Source organism: Colobus angolensis, unplaced genomic scaffold, assembly GCF_000951035.1.
Source record: "Colobus angolensis palliatus isolate OR3802 unplaced genomic scaffold, Cang.pa_1.0 Scaffold184, whole genome shotgun sequence".
NCBI lineage: Eukaryota > Metazoa > Chordata > Mammalia > Primates > Cercopithecidae > Colobus > Colobus angolensis.
The window spans coordinates 1,337,890-1,353,870 of record NW_012114977.1 but is presented as its reverse complement, the minus strand read 5'-3'; the positions used below and the strand labels follow the sequence as shown (position 1 = coordinate 1,353,870).

The following is a 15,981-nucleotide window of genomic DNA, read 5'->3' as shown; positions in this document are numbered from 1 at the left end:
AGGGAGCAGGAGGGGAAATAACAGAAGCTGAGTGGGAGGCAGGAGGCGGGGTGGCTGGAGGCTGAGCATCTCCGGCTTGGGGAGTGACCTCTTCACACTGCATGGCGGCAGAGGAGGAGGAGGGCTTGTGTGAATCCTCCACTCCCCTTCCCAGCCAGAACCCGGGACTTGGCGTGGGCCAAGGCATAGCTGCTTCAACTCATGGGAAGGGAGACTGTTCGTTTGGGATGGCAGGATGAGTCAGGTTAGTTCATACCTCTCTGCATCCAGAAAGACACTTTGCAACTCCATGCCTCTGTCTCCACATTCCAGAAAGGGACCTTCTGAGGAAGCTGTCACTTTGCCTTGAGCCTGGGTTTCTTTTCGGAAGGAAAATGCAGAATGGGGGTGGGGACGGGGCAGCTCAGGTGCTCACACTACTTTTGAGAAGAAGCTGCTCAAAAGTGAGGGCTTCCCACAATATCCCGGGCCCCTCCCCGTTCTGGTGGAGCAGCCACCCACAGTGAGGTGGGCTAGCAGAGGGGAGATCGTGTCAGGAGGGGTGTGAGGGCTGGGGCTGGTCCTGGGGCTGGATTCTGAGAAGGGTAGGCTGGATGGTCCCTTTCCACCAGCTGCTTTGGGTTCCTCTTCTCTTTTTCTCTCTTCTCCTAAGGTCTAAAGTCCAACTCTAGCTGGATTCCTTCCGTAGGAACTCACGTAGCAGGTCACCATGCCATGTGGAGTGTGAGGCTCTGCCGTTCCTTTGCCTTCTCTCCATCCTTCCCTCTTCCTGTCCCCTTCCTGAATCCCCAACATCTATGTGATGTCTTGTTTTCACCCCAAGTAGGTACTCCCAGTCAATGGGAATTTGTTTCCCAGAAATAAAAATGTGTCTGTTGACCCTGTTCTTATGCAGGGCAGAGACAGCAGGGTGGATGGGGGCAGGTGAGAAGATGGATTTGGGAACCAGGATGGAACACAGCTGAGTTTTGTGTAACGCTGTCTCCAAGTTGACAGTGAAACAAGTCTAGATGCTTAAAGGTGATTAGCTTAGCTTCAAGTGGATCCCAAAGTCACCTCAAACTTCAAAGCTCCTCTGTGTGTCCAGAGCTGGGGAGTGGCGAGCTGGGTGTCTGGGCTGAGGGACAGAAATGCTCTCAGGAGGCCTGGAGGTGGCCATTCTTCAGCCACCCCTCTCCTGGGCTCCTGGCATTGTTCATCTTCTTCCTCTTGACCCTCTAGGACGCAGCACAGGGCTGCTGCCCAGGTGAATAACAGAGCTTCCGAGTACCTATAGACTTGTTGGCATTGGCCCAAAAGCTCGGCTAGAGCTTCTGCACTAGCACTGCAGGTAGAGCTGCTTTTGATTCCTCCTCTAGGCTTCCTCTTCCTAACCCAGGAAGCCCATTTCGCTACCTGGAACAGGAACCCTAACATCTCTGGGTCTCACCTGCAATCCCCAATCACAGCGTGTGACTTTAGCATGGAGATTGTGGCATTTGGGCGTGGGTTCCAATCCCACCTCTGTCACTGGTCACTGAGTGGCCAGGGCCATGGCAGCCTACCTCTTGAGTCTGTGCCTCAGCCTCCCTTTTTTTGTTCTAAGACACAAAAACCGTTGCTCTCAGAGAGCTCATATTCTGGTAGAGATACACACAATAAATCCTAAATTTGCAGTAGGCCGAGATTATGCCACTGCACTCCAGCCCGGGCGACAGAGTGAGACTCTGTCTCGATTAAAAATAAATAAATCAATAAGATATGGCTGGATGTGGTGGCTCACACCTGTAATCCCGGTGCTTTGGGAGGCCAAGGTGGGAGGACAGCTTGAGGTTAGGAGTTTAAGACTGGCATGGGCAACATAGCAAGAGACCCCATCTCTACAAAAGAATTTTTTAATTAGCCACAAGTAATGGCATGTGCCGTCATCCCATCTACTCTGGAGGCTAAGGTGGGAGGATCACTTGAGCCCAGGAGTTGGAGGCTGCAGTGAGCTGTGATCACTGTTACCTGCTGCACTCCAGCTTGGATGACAGAATGAGACTTTGTAAAATTTAAAAATAAATAAAAAATAATAAGTTTAGTACAGGTGAGAGCAAGCATTACGTAGGGAATAAACAGGTTGGTAGAAAGTAATGGGGGAGGGATGCAGGGGTTTCAAGGTAACTGGAGAAAGCCACCTTGCAGAGGTGAGACTCAAGTTGAAAACTAGAAAATGAGAAAGGCTGATGGATGTGAAGAACCCAGGGAGGAGAATTCCAGGCAGGGGAAGTAGCAGCAAGTGCAGAGACTCCTAGACGGGTCCAGGCTTTGTGTGTTCACCCACCAGGAAGGAGATGAGCGTGGCTGTCCCTGTGGACATGCAGGACGAGGTGAGGAGTCTGCACTGTGCTCTAACACAGTGGGAAGCCTGCAAGGGTTTCCATTAGGAAGTGCTATGACCTGGACGCTTCAGATGTGTCTGATGAACAGACTGGGGAAAGACACCTGGGGAAGGGCCCAGGTGAGAGGAGATGGAGGTGAGAGGAGATGGATGAGAGCCATAAACAGATCCGTTTAGCACCGATGTTGTCGATAGCCTCCAGCGGTGTCACAGGCTTGAAGGCAACACATAACGGTACACACATCTGAAGACCGCCTACCACGTGCTGGGCATTTTATTTTCCTTCTGTTTGTTTGTCGCATCTCCCTAATGTTCCTATTTAATATTAATGTTTTCATTTTGTAAATGAAGAAACCTCAGAGAGATTGATTTTCAAATCAAACTCCTGCCGTGCCGCAGCCGATGGTCTGGTCTGTACAGCACTGCAGGTAGAGCTGCTTGTCAATGTGTATTGCATGGGAGGGTCTTTTGGCCCAAAATGACACCCCTGCACGTGGACCAGAGTAGTATTTTCTCCCCATAGGACCTAGAGGTCTCAGCTAAGCTAGAGATGGATGACCTAGGGGGGATGAAAACACATTTTGGCAGTGTCAAGTTTATTTCAGCAGAGCTACCCTGTGCTCCTAAGTCACACCTCGCAGGAATGGGAGGCAGAAAGGTTCCATTTAGAAGGAAAGGACTAGTTTTGGAAAGTGAGTGTGGACATTGAAGATCCCAAAATCCATAGGGATGATGGATGCTGGCAAGGACAATAGGTAACAGATACCAATAAGAATGCCTAGCATTTATTGAGTGCCTACTATGTACTAACTATTGAGTAAATGTTCCAGAGCTGTTATCTTATGGTGATATTTCTTAAATTTCTCATAATGATCCGATGAGGTAGGCTTCACTGTGTTTCCTTGAGTCTACAAAGCCATCGACTGAATAAAAGCTTTTCACATCAAAACATGTATTAAACTTATACGATGAAGTTTCATTGTCTTGTGCTTTTCCTAATGAAATATAGAACATATTCATTCATAACATAACCTCTTTATTCTTCAGGATACTAATGCAAGTTTGAATCAAAGCCTAGATATTCAGAGTCACAGAGTCTCCATGCACAACTGCTAATTGTACAAATTATATGTAAAATAAAATTAAAATTAAAAAACAGAGTCAGAGAGTTTCTGGCTCCCTTTCAGCTGTGTCCATGCAGTTCTCCATGTTCCACCTGGGATTTCTTTAGCCCCTTTAGGATGGATGGTGTAATTTAGAGCTGAGCAAAGAACAGAGGCTCCTTCCACATCTCCTGGCTTATTAAACTTGTGACTTTCCCCCTCCTAATTGGATCATCTGTCTTTTAACTAAGAAATACTTCACGGTGCATGACAATCACACAACATTTTCTAGCTTTGAAAATCGTATGATCTAAACTTAGAGATTTGCCTGAATCTGCACGTGTGCTGGCATTGACATCCCAATTTCTCCTGTCTGGTGACTGACAAGGTTGTTATTGTTTAAGCATTGATTATTAGATGCTATCCTATTACTTAAAAACAAAAATATGCCCAGTCTGGTGGCTCATGCCTGCAATCCTGGCACTTTGGGAGGCTGAGGCAGGTGGATCACCTGAGGTCAGGAGTTCGAGACTAGCCTGTTCAACATGGCAAAACCCCGTCTCTAGTAAAAATACAAAGGTTAGCTAGGCATGGTGGTGCTCACCTGTAATCCCAGCAACCTGGGAGGCTGAGGTGGGAGAATCACTTGAACGCAGGAGGCAGAGGTTGCAGTAAGCCAAGATCACACCACTGCACTCTGGCCTGGGCAACAGAGCGAGACTCCATATCAAAAAAAAAAAAAATTAAGGATATATTAGAATTAGTTTGTAACACTGAAGGTTAAAGATGTTGAACAGTTTACCTTCCATGTCATAGCTGGCAGGTGATGTAACTAGAATGCACACCAAGTCGGCTGGGTACTTCTCAACATTCAGGCTGTAATGACTGCTTTTGTCAAGGTTACCAAAGATCTCCACATGGCCAAATGCATTGACTAATTCTCAGTTGTTGTCTGACTTCAGCAGCACTTGACACCTTGTTTGTTTGTTTTTTTTGTTTGTTTGTTTTTTGTTTGTTTTTTTGAGACAGGATCTCACACTGTTGCCCAGGCTGGAGTGCAGTGGTGTGATCTCAGCTCACTGCAACCTCTGCCTCCTGGGTTCCTCAGCTTCCTGAGTAGCTGGCACTACAGGTGCATGCCACCATGTCCAATTTGCCAGGCTAATTTTTTGTATTTTTAGTAGAGATGGGCTTTCACTATGTTGGTCAGGCTGGTCTTTGAACTCCTGACCTCAGGTGATCCCTCTGCCTAGGCCTTCCAAAGTGCTGGGATTACAGGCATGAGCCATTGCACCTGACCATTTAACACCATTTTTAGGAAACAATTTCTTGACTTGACTTTCTTAGGTCTTCTATATCCGCATCACCCTGAAAACCTCTGCTACTCTTCCTCACTTCTCCTAACCTGCCTGACCTCTGGATGCTGAGTACTCCATGTTAACCATCCTCAGGCTTCTCTTGTCTTTCTGCATCTGCTATTTGGTGACCCCGTCTAGTCTCATAGCCACTTCCACACTCCCAGCTCTGAAAAGTGCATCTGCAGCTCCCAGCAGCTGCCCACTCACCCTCCTGCCTACTCTCCATCACTCCCTGGATGCCAGATAGGCTTTGCAAACTGAATGTCTTCAACCAAACTCCTCTCTTTGGAATCGTCCCTGACTCCTCTCTTTGGTTCACTCCCTACATCTGATCCTTTAGCAAGTCCTATCAGCTCAACCTCAAAATTACATTGAAAACTGCTTTTTAGAGACAGGGTCTCACTCTGTTGCCCAGACTGGTCTTGAACTCCTGGCCTCAAGTGATCCTCCTGCCTTGGCCTCCCAAAATGCTGGGATTACAGACATGAGTCACCGCCACATCTAAAACTTAATCCACAACTACCACCCTAGACTAGCTCTATTAGTCTGTAATCGGCCAACACTTCTATCCCCATCCCCTCAAAAGCCTCTTCCCCACCTGGAAGCCAGAGTAACCTTCCCCAACCTAAGGCAGATCCAGGTGTCATCTGCTTAAAGTCATGCAAGGGCTCCTTGTCTCAACCCAAGAAAGCCAGAGCTCTTACAGCCGCACAGCGTCCTTGTTGTCTGGTGTCTGCTGGCTCCTGGTTTCTGTTTCTCCTTCCCAGCCTTGCTAATGGTTCTCCAGCCAGTCTGCTTGCCGTGCGGGTCTCACACAGCCAAGCTCCCTCTGCCTCAGGGACTCAGGCTTTTATACCTGGGCTTCTTTTGGTAACCCTTCTCCCCTAAGATTTTCATATGCTTGCACCTCATTTTCTTTTCTTTCTTCCTTTCTTTTTTTTTTGAGTCGGGGTGTCACTCTGTCCACCCAGGCTGGAGTGCAGTGGCACGATTGCGGCTCACTGCAGCCTTGATCCCCGGGGCTCAGATCATTCTCCCACCTCACCCTCCCAAGTAGCTGGGATTACAGGTGTGCACCACCATGCCCAGCTAATTTTTGTATTTTCAGTAGAAACGGGGTTTCTCTAAATTGCCCAGGCTGGTCTCGAACTCCTGGACATAAGCAATCTGCCCACCTTAGCCTCACAGAGTGCTGGGATTACACGCATGAACCAGCATGCCTGGCATCCCCCTCATTTTCTTGAGGCCTTTTAAAATGCTACCCTAACAAAAGAGATCTTCCTGCATAAAGCAGCCGCCTCCCAGAATTCTGTTCTGTTCTCTCTGCTCCAGTTTCCCCCGCAGCACTGGTACCACTTGCTATAGTATACATTGGTTTGCTTCTGGCCTCTCTACACCACTGTAACCCTAAGTTCCAGGAACGCAGGGGCTGTGACTGTTTTAGTCACTTGCTGGTCCTGAGTGTTGAGAGTAGAGGCTCACCTGAAGTGGGCTCCTGGTGAATGTTTGTTGAATTATCAGACAAAGGAAGAAGGAACAGAGCACCCGCTGGTGGAGACAGTGCTGGGCTCTGACATGTGTTTCTCTACTGCCCAGATTTGGAAGTTGGAATAAGCACTGTGCTGTGACCACTCCCACCCACGCTGACTTCTGTCTTGTGTCTTCTTCCAGGTCTACGGCTCTCGCAGGCTCTGTGAGGGCTTTGCTATGACCTCAGTCCCCTCGCGGAGCCAGGACTGCCCCTTGCTGCCGCAGCCTCTCCAGGTGCCCGCCTCGCCCTGCCCCATCCTCAGCCCCGAGTCGCCATGGGCAGCGTCAGTAGCCTCATCTCCGGCCACAGCTTCCACAGCAAGCATTGCCGGGCTTCGCAGTACAAGCTGCGCAAGTCCTCCCACCTCAAGAAGCTCAACAGGTATTCCGACGGGCTGCTGAGGTTTGGCTTCTCCCAGGACTCGGGTCATGGCAAGTCCAGCTCCAAAATGGGCAAGAGCGAAGACTTCTTCTACATCAAGGTCAGCCAGAAAGCCCGGGGCTCGCACCACCCAGATTACACGGCGCTGTCCAGCGGGGACTTAGGGGGCCAGGCTGGGGTGGACTTTGACCCATCCACACCCCCCAAGCTCATGCCCTTCTCCAATCAGCTAGAAATGGTAAGTGGGGGTCGCTGGCAAGGGTGAGTGGGTTGGAAAGGCAGGAGAAAGCAAAATGGGGGTGGAGAGCCTGGGGGTTCAGGGGGAGTGGTGACCTGAGCATTTAGACTCCAAAAAGCCAGAGTGGCAGGGGTGCGGCAGAAGCCTGTGGCCACACCGCAGAGATCAAAGGTTGCACAAAGGAATCAGAGCATTACTCAGTCCCCTGAAGCGGAAGTCTCAGGTCAGCCCATAAGCAAAGAGCACAGGGGACATATAAGCTGACCGGAGTCCCACTGAAATGTAGCTGGATTGCCAACGCAGGACGCCTCGGGAAGGAGAGGGAGCCCTGTTCTCATCTAGAAGCACAGAGGAAGCGGATGCAGGCCGAGAGTTAACCACTTCTCTCCCCAGAAGCCTGGTGCGGGTGGGTGGGTCTTCTCATCTGCTGCCCTGGTGTGCATTAGCTCCTTGCTCAAGCTGCGCCTGGAGGCATCTTTGAATACAGGCTGGAATTTTGTCATCCATTTACCAGAGATGAGGGCAAAAGAGGCCCAGGCACTCAGAAATCCAGCCCTCACACCAGCCCAAGCCCTCATGCGTCCCACGAGTCGACCCTGAAATCAATTTTCCTATTCAGTCCTTTGCCCCTTGCCCTGGGGAAATGAATCCCCGGTTTTGATTGACTAGGAAAGAGCCTCTTATGTTTGCATAGAGCATTCAGCTTTTCAAACGAAGGGGCTTGTAAACTGCAAAGCACTTTACCAGGGAAAATTACAGTTTTATAAAAGGATTGTGATTTGGAGTGAGCCTCCCAACCCGGGAAGGAGACCAGGTCCATGTGATTGCTCCAGGCTTAATGGAAGAGGCAGTGAACAGGAAGAAGGGAAGGACCTAGAGAGGGACAGCAAGCTGGGCCAGCCTAATGTCCTAACCTGCTCCACACAGAGACCTAGAGCCTCAAGATGCTGTTTGTCACCTCGGGAGGGCTGGGACAAGCTGGTGGCAGGTTGCTATTTCATGGAAAAAAGTGCCCAAGTCACCATTAGGGTTTTTTCTTTCCTAAGAGAGATTTATCACATTCAGCTGCTTCAAAGCAACAGGCAAGGTATGCTAAGACAAGTGACCGAGAGGGGTGCTGCATGTGCTCCGAGAACCCAGATTGGCTCAAGGTCGGCACACGTGCCCGGGGAGGGAGGGTGCCATGTGCGTGCAGGGGAGGCATGAATCACCTCAGTCCTTTTCCTCTACAGGGCTCCGAGAAGGGTGCAGTGAGGCCCACAGCCTTCAAGCCTGTGCTGCCGCGGTCAGGAGCCATCCTGCACTCCTCCCCGGAGAGTGCCAGTCACCAGCTGCACCCCGCCCCTCCAGACAAGCCCAAGGAGCAGGAGCTGAAGCCTGGCCTGTGCTCTGGGGCGCTGTCTGACTCCGGCCGGAACTCCATGTCCAGCCTGCCCACACACAGCACCAGCAGCAGCTACCAGCTGGACCCGCTAGTGACACCCGTGGGACCCACCAGCCGTTTTGGGGGTTCTGCCCACAACATCACCCAGGGCATCATCCTCCAGGACAGCAACATGATGAGCCTGAAGGCTCTGTCTTTCTCTGACGGAGGTAGCAAGCTGGGCCACCCGAACAAGGCAGACAAGGGCCCCTCGTGCGTCCGCTCCCCCATCTCCACGGACGAGTGCAGCATCCAGGAGCTGGAGCAGAAGCTATTGGAGAGGGAAGGCGCACTCCAGAAACTGCAGCGCAGCTTCGAGGAGAAGGAGCTCGCCTCCAGCCTGGCCTACGAGGAGCGGCCGCGGCGCTGCAGGGACGAACTGGAGGGCCCGGAGCCCAAAGGTGGCAGCAAGCTCAAGCAGGCCTCACAGAAGAGCCAGCGCGCACAGCAGGTCCTGCACCTGCAGGTACTGCAGCTTCAGCAGGAAAAGCGGCAGCTCCGGCAGGAGCTCGAGAGCCTCATGAAGGAGCAGGACGTGCTGGAGACCAAGCTCAGGTCCTACGAGAGGGAGAAGACCAGCTTCGGCCCCGCGCTGGAGGAGACCCAGTGGGAGGTGAGGCCGCGCAGCGCTCATGGGCTTGGGTGGTCAGCGGTTTGGCGCCAGTCCCCCTCCTCTCCTTCTGGTGCTGGCCAATAGCGTGCAAACACAGACTGTGCAGGCAAGTGAGGCTCACGTGCTGGTTTTATCACCCAAAGAAGGGGTTCCCTGCAAACCATGTTGGGGGATCGACTTACTTCTGAGCTTCCTCCTATCCCCACCATCACCCTCATGGCCCCTAGATTTCAATTTCCCCAAGTGAGCTATGAACCAAGAAGCCGGAAGCCAGATGACCAAGGCTCAGCCAGGCTGTGGGCCAGCCTCCCTTCAATCTGCCCACAGGACGCTCAGAAGAAGCACAAGCTATGCCTGAGTTCACGCAGGGCCAGGAGCCCAAGAGAGCACAGAATGTATTTGTTGCTTTGGAGGGAGGGACCGCAGCCACTAGGAAGAGACACCCCATTGGCGGCAGGTTTCAGTGATGGAACTGGCCACTCTTTGCAGAAGTGTAAGTGGAACTTCTGTTTGGTGAGCTGAGATGGAAGCCTAGGAGAGGAAGGAAAGAGTCACACACTCACACATTTACACACTCACACACACTCACTCACCCGGTCACACTTGGAAATGAGGCATCCGGACCTGACCGTGCTGGAGAGCCCCATAAACTCTGCATCCTATTAGTAGGAAACCAGCTTTTCTCACCAGCCCGGTGGTCTGGATGAGCCATGGAGTTCTAGTCTGTCGTTGAGGCTCTTTACATGCTCGCACCCTGTTTGGTCTGTCCACGTGCCTGCCTCACCCCCAGTTCAGAGTTCAAATCTCAATCTACACGCAAACCCCTGTCTATGTGCAAGTCAACAACCGGTGGTTTAACTTGCCCGCTGCTGGCAGCTGTACCACCCTCATTTAACACCAATTGTATTGGTCTCTGTGTCAGCCTGATTTCTGTCATCCATGTTTATGCCCACACCCTCTGACCTCACCCCTGCATGCACCCAGCCCTCCTCTCTCCTCTCCACTGGGGTAAAGACTACATTGCAAATTCACTGCTGTACCCAGTGACTAGTACCACGCTGGTTTGGATGCAGAGCCCAGTCCACATCTGCCAAACGAGGAATCATTGTCTTCTCCTCTTGCTCTTCTTCTCTATTTCCACTCCTATCCCCCATCAAAATTTGGCCAACAGCAATGATGAACACCGAAGCCACAGATTAGATCCGTGTGTCTCTGGATCTTGGCCATTTGGGGTCATGGGAGACCAAGGCCAGTCTGGCCGAATCTTAAGAGTGAATGAAGGCCAGAGCATGTGGCTCTACAAAATGGATTCTTGGAGCAAGCCTGGAAGCCACCTTCACATTTCCTTTCCCAGTAGAAATGTCCCCTTGCCCTCAGTGAAACACTGCACAGTCCTGGAGAAAATCCGACCCTACTCAGGATGCCTGCTTGGGACCAAGAATTTCATTCCAAGGCCAACCCTGTATTCATGTCATGAAGGGAGTGACACAGTCATGGCTGAGGCATGGGCCTGGCTTTGAACCTCAGCTTGACTGCTTATGATCTAGGTGATTGTAAATACATTAGCCATGGTGACAATGGGGTGTAGTGATTAAACTGTTAGGATCAGATCCTTACTCTTATACTTTATATAATATATATATATAAGCCCTCAGGCTGGTCACTTCACCAGCTATTTCTCATAACCTCTCTGTGCCTCAGTTTCATTGATGTAAATTGAAGCTTAGTAATAGCTTCAATTTACATTGAGACTACTTCATCGGGTTGTAAGGAATAGATGAACAAATGTAGGGCTTGGCACTTAATAACACTATAAATTATTAGTGAAAGTATGTTTATAATATACTTACGTGTGGCTAGGCGTGGTGACTCACACCTGCAATCCCAGCACTTTGGGAGGCCGAGGCAGCCAGATCACTTGAGGTCAGGAATTCAAGACCATCCTGGCCAACATGATGAAACCCCATCTCTACTAAAAATACAAAAACCAGCCAGGCGTGGTGGCAGGTGCCTGTAATCCCAGCTACTTGGGAGGCTGAGGCAGGAGAATCGGGAGGGGAGGCGGAGGTTGCAGTGAGCCAAGATCGCGCCACTGCACTCCAGCCTGGGTGACAAAGTGAGACTTCTTCTCCAATAACAACAATAATAATATACTATGTGTCATTATACATGATGATGATTATTTTATCAGTTTACTATATAGCCTAGCTCAATAACCTGGGGAAAGGTCACAGCAATGTCCAGCTTACTTTCAGATTGGACAGAGGCTGGAATGCCTAACACCAGGCCCCCGCATCCGGAGTGGCTTGGTTATTTTAGGCAGCTGAGCTGTCAGTTCCCTGGGTAAGGACACTCACGTCTTGGCGCTCTGTCTCTATCCCGCCCTCGGCAGGTGTGCCAGAAGTCAGGTGAGATCTCCCTCCTGAAGCAGCAGCTGAAGGAGTCCCAGACGGAGGTGAACGCCAAGGCTAGCGAGATCCTGGGTCTCAAGGCGCAGCTGAAGGACACGCGGGGCAAGCTGGAGGGCCTGGAGTTGAGGACCCAGGACCTGGAGGGTGCCCTGCGCACCAAGGGCCTGGAGCTGGAGGTCTGTGAGAATGAGCTGCAGCGCAAGAAGAACGAGGCAGAGCTGCTGCGGGAGAAGGTGAACCTGCTGGAGCAGGAGCTGCAGGAGCTGCGGGCCCAGGCCGTGCTGGCCCGCGACATGGTGCCACCCACCTTCCCCGAGGATGTCCCCGCCTTGCAGCGGGAGCTGGAGCGGCTGCGGGCCGAGCTGCGGGAGGAGAGGCAAGGCCATGACCAGATGTCCTCGGGCTTCCAGCATGAGCGGCTGGTGTGGAAGGAGGAGAAAGAGAAGGTGATTCAGTACCAGAAGCAGCTGCAGCAGAGCTACGTGGCCATGTACCAGCGGAACCAGCGCCTGGAGAAGGCCCTGCAGCAGCTGGCACGCGGGGACAGCGCCGGGGAGCCCTTGGAGGTTGACCTGGAAGGGGCTGACATCCCCTACGAGGACATCATAGCCACTGAGATCTGAGGGGCTGCCTGGGAAGGCGAGTCTGGGGACCTGGCACTGGGAGGCAGGGCTCTCCTGTGCCTCCCCCTTACTCAGCAACCCAGACCCCTCTGAGAGACACCATTCCCTGGGACACAGACCCAGGACCCCCAAGGGAGGGCACGATGGCCTTTCCTTCCCTGTCTGATTTCCCAGTGTTCACCAGCCCTGCCGCCCACCAGGCCTCAGGCCCCGACTCCTCTGGCTTTCCCAGGAGATGAGTCCAGGGGTCTCTCTGCTTTGGTTAAGGGCTCCCTGAACTTTGGCCTTTGTTCAAAATAGGTATCCTCTCCCCACCCCTCCAGGGAAGGTGGCCACAGCAAGTGCAGGGGCTCCCCTCCGCTTCTCATCCCAACCTCTCTTTCCTCCTAGACACATCAGAATGCCTTGGAAATAGAAAGAAGCCATATACGACCAGAAGCCTTGGAACCGGCCCCATCAGAACCTGAGCTATTCTCCTCTGGCCGCAGAGGTGTAGGGGTGAAATGAGCTGTGGTGAAGCTGGCTTTGAAACCTCAGGGCTGTCCTGGGCCTGGCAAGCCACAGGAAGGAGGGGAGAGCCAGGCAGCCCACAGTGTGGAGACGCTGCCACAGCCAGAGGAGGGCAGAGGGAAAATCCAAGGGTTGGGAACCAGTGGCGGGTGATGGCCAACCCCTGGGGCCCAGTCCCTGTTTACTGGTTCTTGCGAATGGGAGCTGACCAGCCTCTGGACAGCCAGTGGTGTTTGACCTCAGTGACCATTCTTCTTTAAGCCATAGACCCTGAGACCCCCGGCTGGGTGCTGGGAAGGGAGGGTTGAAGCCACCATGAACCAGAGGGTGTGGCTTTCCGGTTGCCCTCGGGGAACCTCCCCATCTGTCCAGCTGGGGCCAGAGGCTAGGCGTCCCTACCTGCTTCACTATGGCTGGCGGCTACTCCGGAATGTTTTTCCTTCCCCAGAATCAAGCTTTTCCTTGATCCAGAAGAGCTCATATCACTAACACGGCACATGTGTGATCTGGGCATTTTCCTCCTCTGCCTACAGCCAGGTTCGGCGGCACACCTTTCCCCCTTAGCACCTTCAGGGCTGAGTTCTGGGTTTCTACAGGTCAGGACGGCTCCTCAGAGTGCCAGGGAGCCAGAGCCCCAAGCAGGAAGAAAAAGAGGCATATACACAGCAGTGTGCATAGCCTGGCCACCAGCCATCCTCCCTCCACCTCATGCCCCCATTTGTCCCAGACTAAAGGACCCAGAGAGCAGCTCCCTTTCTCAGGAGCTTGGGCAGTGCCCCAGGGAGTCCAGGATTTCTCTGCAGATATGTAGAGCTGGAGGTGGTGGAGAAGGATAAAAGGGAGTTTCTCTGTTGTTTGGTTCAGGGATTTTATTTTTATTTTTATGAGACAGGGTCTTGCTCTGTCCCCCAGGCTGAAGTGCAGTGGCATGATCATAGCTCACTGCAGCCTCATACTCCGGGGCTCAAGCAATCCTCCTGCCTCAGCCTTCCAGCTAGCTGGGACTACAGGTGCACGCCAACATGCCTGGCTAACTTTTCATTTTTTTTGTAGGGACGGGGTCTCGTTTTGTTGCCAAAGCTGGTCTCGAACTTCTGGCCTCAAGCAATCCACCTGCCTTGGCCTCCCAAAGTGCTGAGATTACAGATGTGAGCCACCGTGCCTGGCCAGATTTTTCTTTTATTCTTCTTTCTTTCTTTTTTGCTTTCTTGTCTTTTCAGAAGCAAGCCAGACCTAGCAGGCTGTTCCATGTGCTATTTTTGACTGTAGCCACAGCTGCTGTTCTCAGGACAGCAGCCCTTCCCACATGCCTGTGCCTGCTGCCTGCTGAGATGAGGAGGGGAGCGTCCGGGAACTTGCGAGTACGAGGCCAGTCCCCATTTCTGCCTCACCCACCCCTGGCCCTTAGAGACCCTGAGGTGGGGGTGGGGAGATGCTTCTCTCCTTGCCCCCCGCCCTCATGGGTCCTAGCCCTTCCCTGAGTGTGCGCTGAGGCCAGAGTCACCTTTTCTGTGGCTGACTCTACCTTCCTGTCCCTAGGGTTAAACGGTGCCCATCCTGCCATCCTCAAATGACAGAGGAGGTTTTCTAGAATTTCAAACCATTGCTCTTAGTCCCAAGCTAGGTTTAAACCTGGAATCTACAAGCCAAAAGTCCCTCCCTGCCTGAGGGCAGTACCCTCCATTGGGCACAGTTCAGACCCAAGTCAAAGATGCCCCATTCCTTGGCCCTCATTTCCTTCATTTCCACCAGGCTGTGCCTTGTTTGAGTTTTTCCTCCCAGTGAGACTGCCCCATGGAGAGAAAGGAAAGGGCTGGCTTCCCCTCCCCCGGCTGGAGACCACCCCCCACCCCAGGAAAGAGCAGCCAGAGTCCAGTGCTCTGCCCTAGACGTTGCCTGAGAAGAAGTGGCTGCCACACCAAGGGGAAGGCCCTGAGGCATGAGGCTGTGCTCCGCCATGGTGTCCCGGTGCCCTGCATACACGGGCGAGGGCAGCCTTCTCCGTATCTCCATGGCCCTGTCCCAGGCTGGCGCAGACGTGTTTCCCCCAGGCCTTGTCCAACATCCGAGGTGGCAGATGTCTTCCCTGGGCTGCCACCAGCCCCGGCCCCAGAGTGGCCCACAGTGGCACTAGAATGCAGATGTCCCACCACCTCGCGACCTCGCGAGCTCATCTTCCTGTGGGTGTTCTTTCCCGCCCTGTCCAAAAGCGCCCTCACTATTCTTGGACCATGCCAGATGCTGCCTCTCTGGAAAGAGGCTCTGGACAGCAGAGGCCTCCAAGCACAGAGCCTGGCCCCAGGCCCCAGATGGCGCGGGCTTCCAGCCCTTCCCTCTGGGCACGCCTGCTGGCACGCTGACCCACTCGAATGGACCAACCTGCTGTGTCCCCAAAGGATGCCTGCAGGAGAGAGCAGCGCTCCGCACCACCTCACCAAGGATCGAACTCTGCCCCTGGGCCTCGGAATGACTGGACTCTCTCGTGGTTCCCTCCTAGCTCTCCTGGTGAACTCCTGCCAGGCACTCACAGCCCCCATAGCACTGAGCTCACATGAGACTGGGATGTGGGGGGCATCTCTCCCCAAGGAGGCACTTGCTGAGCCTCCTGTGCCTGGTCCTATCCTGGGCCATGTCTTAGGTGAGACAGTTGCCTGAAACTAAGCCAGGCCGGGCTGTAGGAGCAGCAGCTTTGGGAGAGGGATTTCCCTGCAGACCTCAAGTCATCATGCAGTGGGTGCTGCCATGACAGAGGCTGTACCCCTGGGCCAGCGAGGCTGCTCACCCACCTCTTGTGCAAGGTGGGCTTCGTGCTGTGCCTGCAGGCAGAGCTGGAGCCCCCCAGCAGAGGCGGGCTGGGACAGACCAGCATTTGGAAGATGTACATAGTTGTTTTTCTCTTTGTGGTTTCTTGTTGGGTTTGGTTTGCTTTTGACAGCTTCATTTTATTTTTGATGTCACTTTTTGGCCATGTAAACTATTTGTTGCAATTTTATGTTTTTATTTATGAATAAAGAATGCCATTTCTCACGCTCTCTAGAGCCACATGTGTCTGCCCTCCTCTCCCCTTGCTATGGTGTGGCAGCTCCCTGGCACTTCTTCCCTTGGAACAGGAAAGATGACATCCCTTCCACCAGTGAGGCGGTTGAGGAAGGCGGCACAGGGCAGTGGGAAAGGAGGGCCCAGGGGTCAGATAGGCTTTAGCTGGCCCCTGCCCCCATCACCTACCCCGGGACCTTATCTGTGAAATGAGAGGAAAAGGGACCCAGGGACAGGTGCCCCTGTAGAGTCAGAGCATCCTCTCCAAAAGATAGCCCCTCCCCACCCAAACCGCATGCCCCACCGGCTGCTCACCTCACCAGCCAACTCCTGGGTCTACCGCATATGGCCTATTGGCAAAAGATCAGCATGGCTATAGTTGCCACTGCCCC

The 15,981-nt window shown here is 52.9% G+C and overlaps 1 protein-coding gene across 1 annotated transcript in view; it reads left to right on the top strand.

Moving 5' to 3' along the window:
- Window positions 1-15,583, top strand: part of LZTS1 (leucine zipper, putative tumor suppressor 1) — a 56,863-nt gene extending 41,280 nt beyond the window's left edge. Inside the window, exons 2-4 of the mRNA XM_011939795.1 lie at window positions 6,495-6,973; window positions 8,206-9,009; window positions 11,402-15,583. Of these exons, the coding sequence (XP_011795185.1) occupies window positions 6,629-6,973; window positions 8,206-9,009; window positions 11,402-12,043 (1,791 nt within the window). The 5' untranslated portion in view covers window positions 6,495-6,628 and the 3' untranslated portion in view covers window positions 12,044-15,583. The remainder of the gene's footprint in view (window positions 1-6,494; window positions 6,974-8,205; window positions 9,010-11,401) is intronic.
- Window positions 15,584-15,981: the final 398 nt, after the last annotated feature.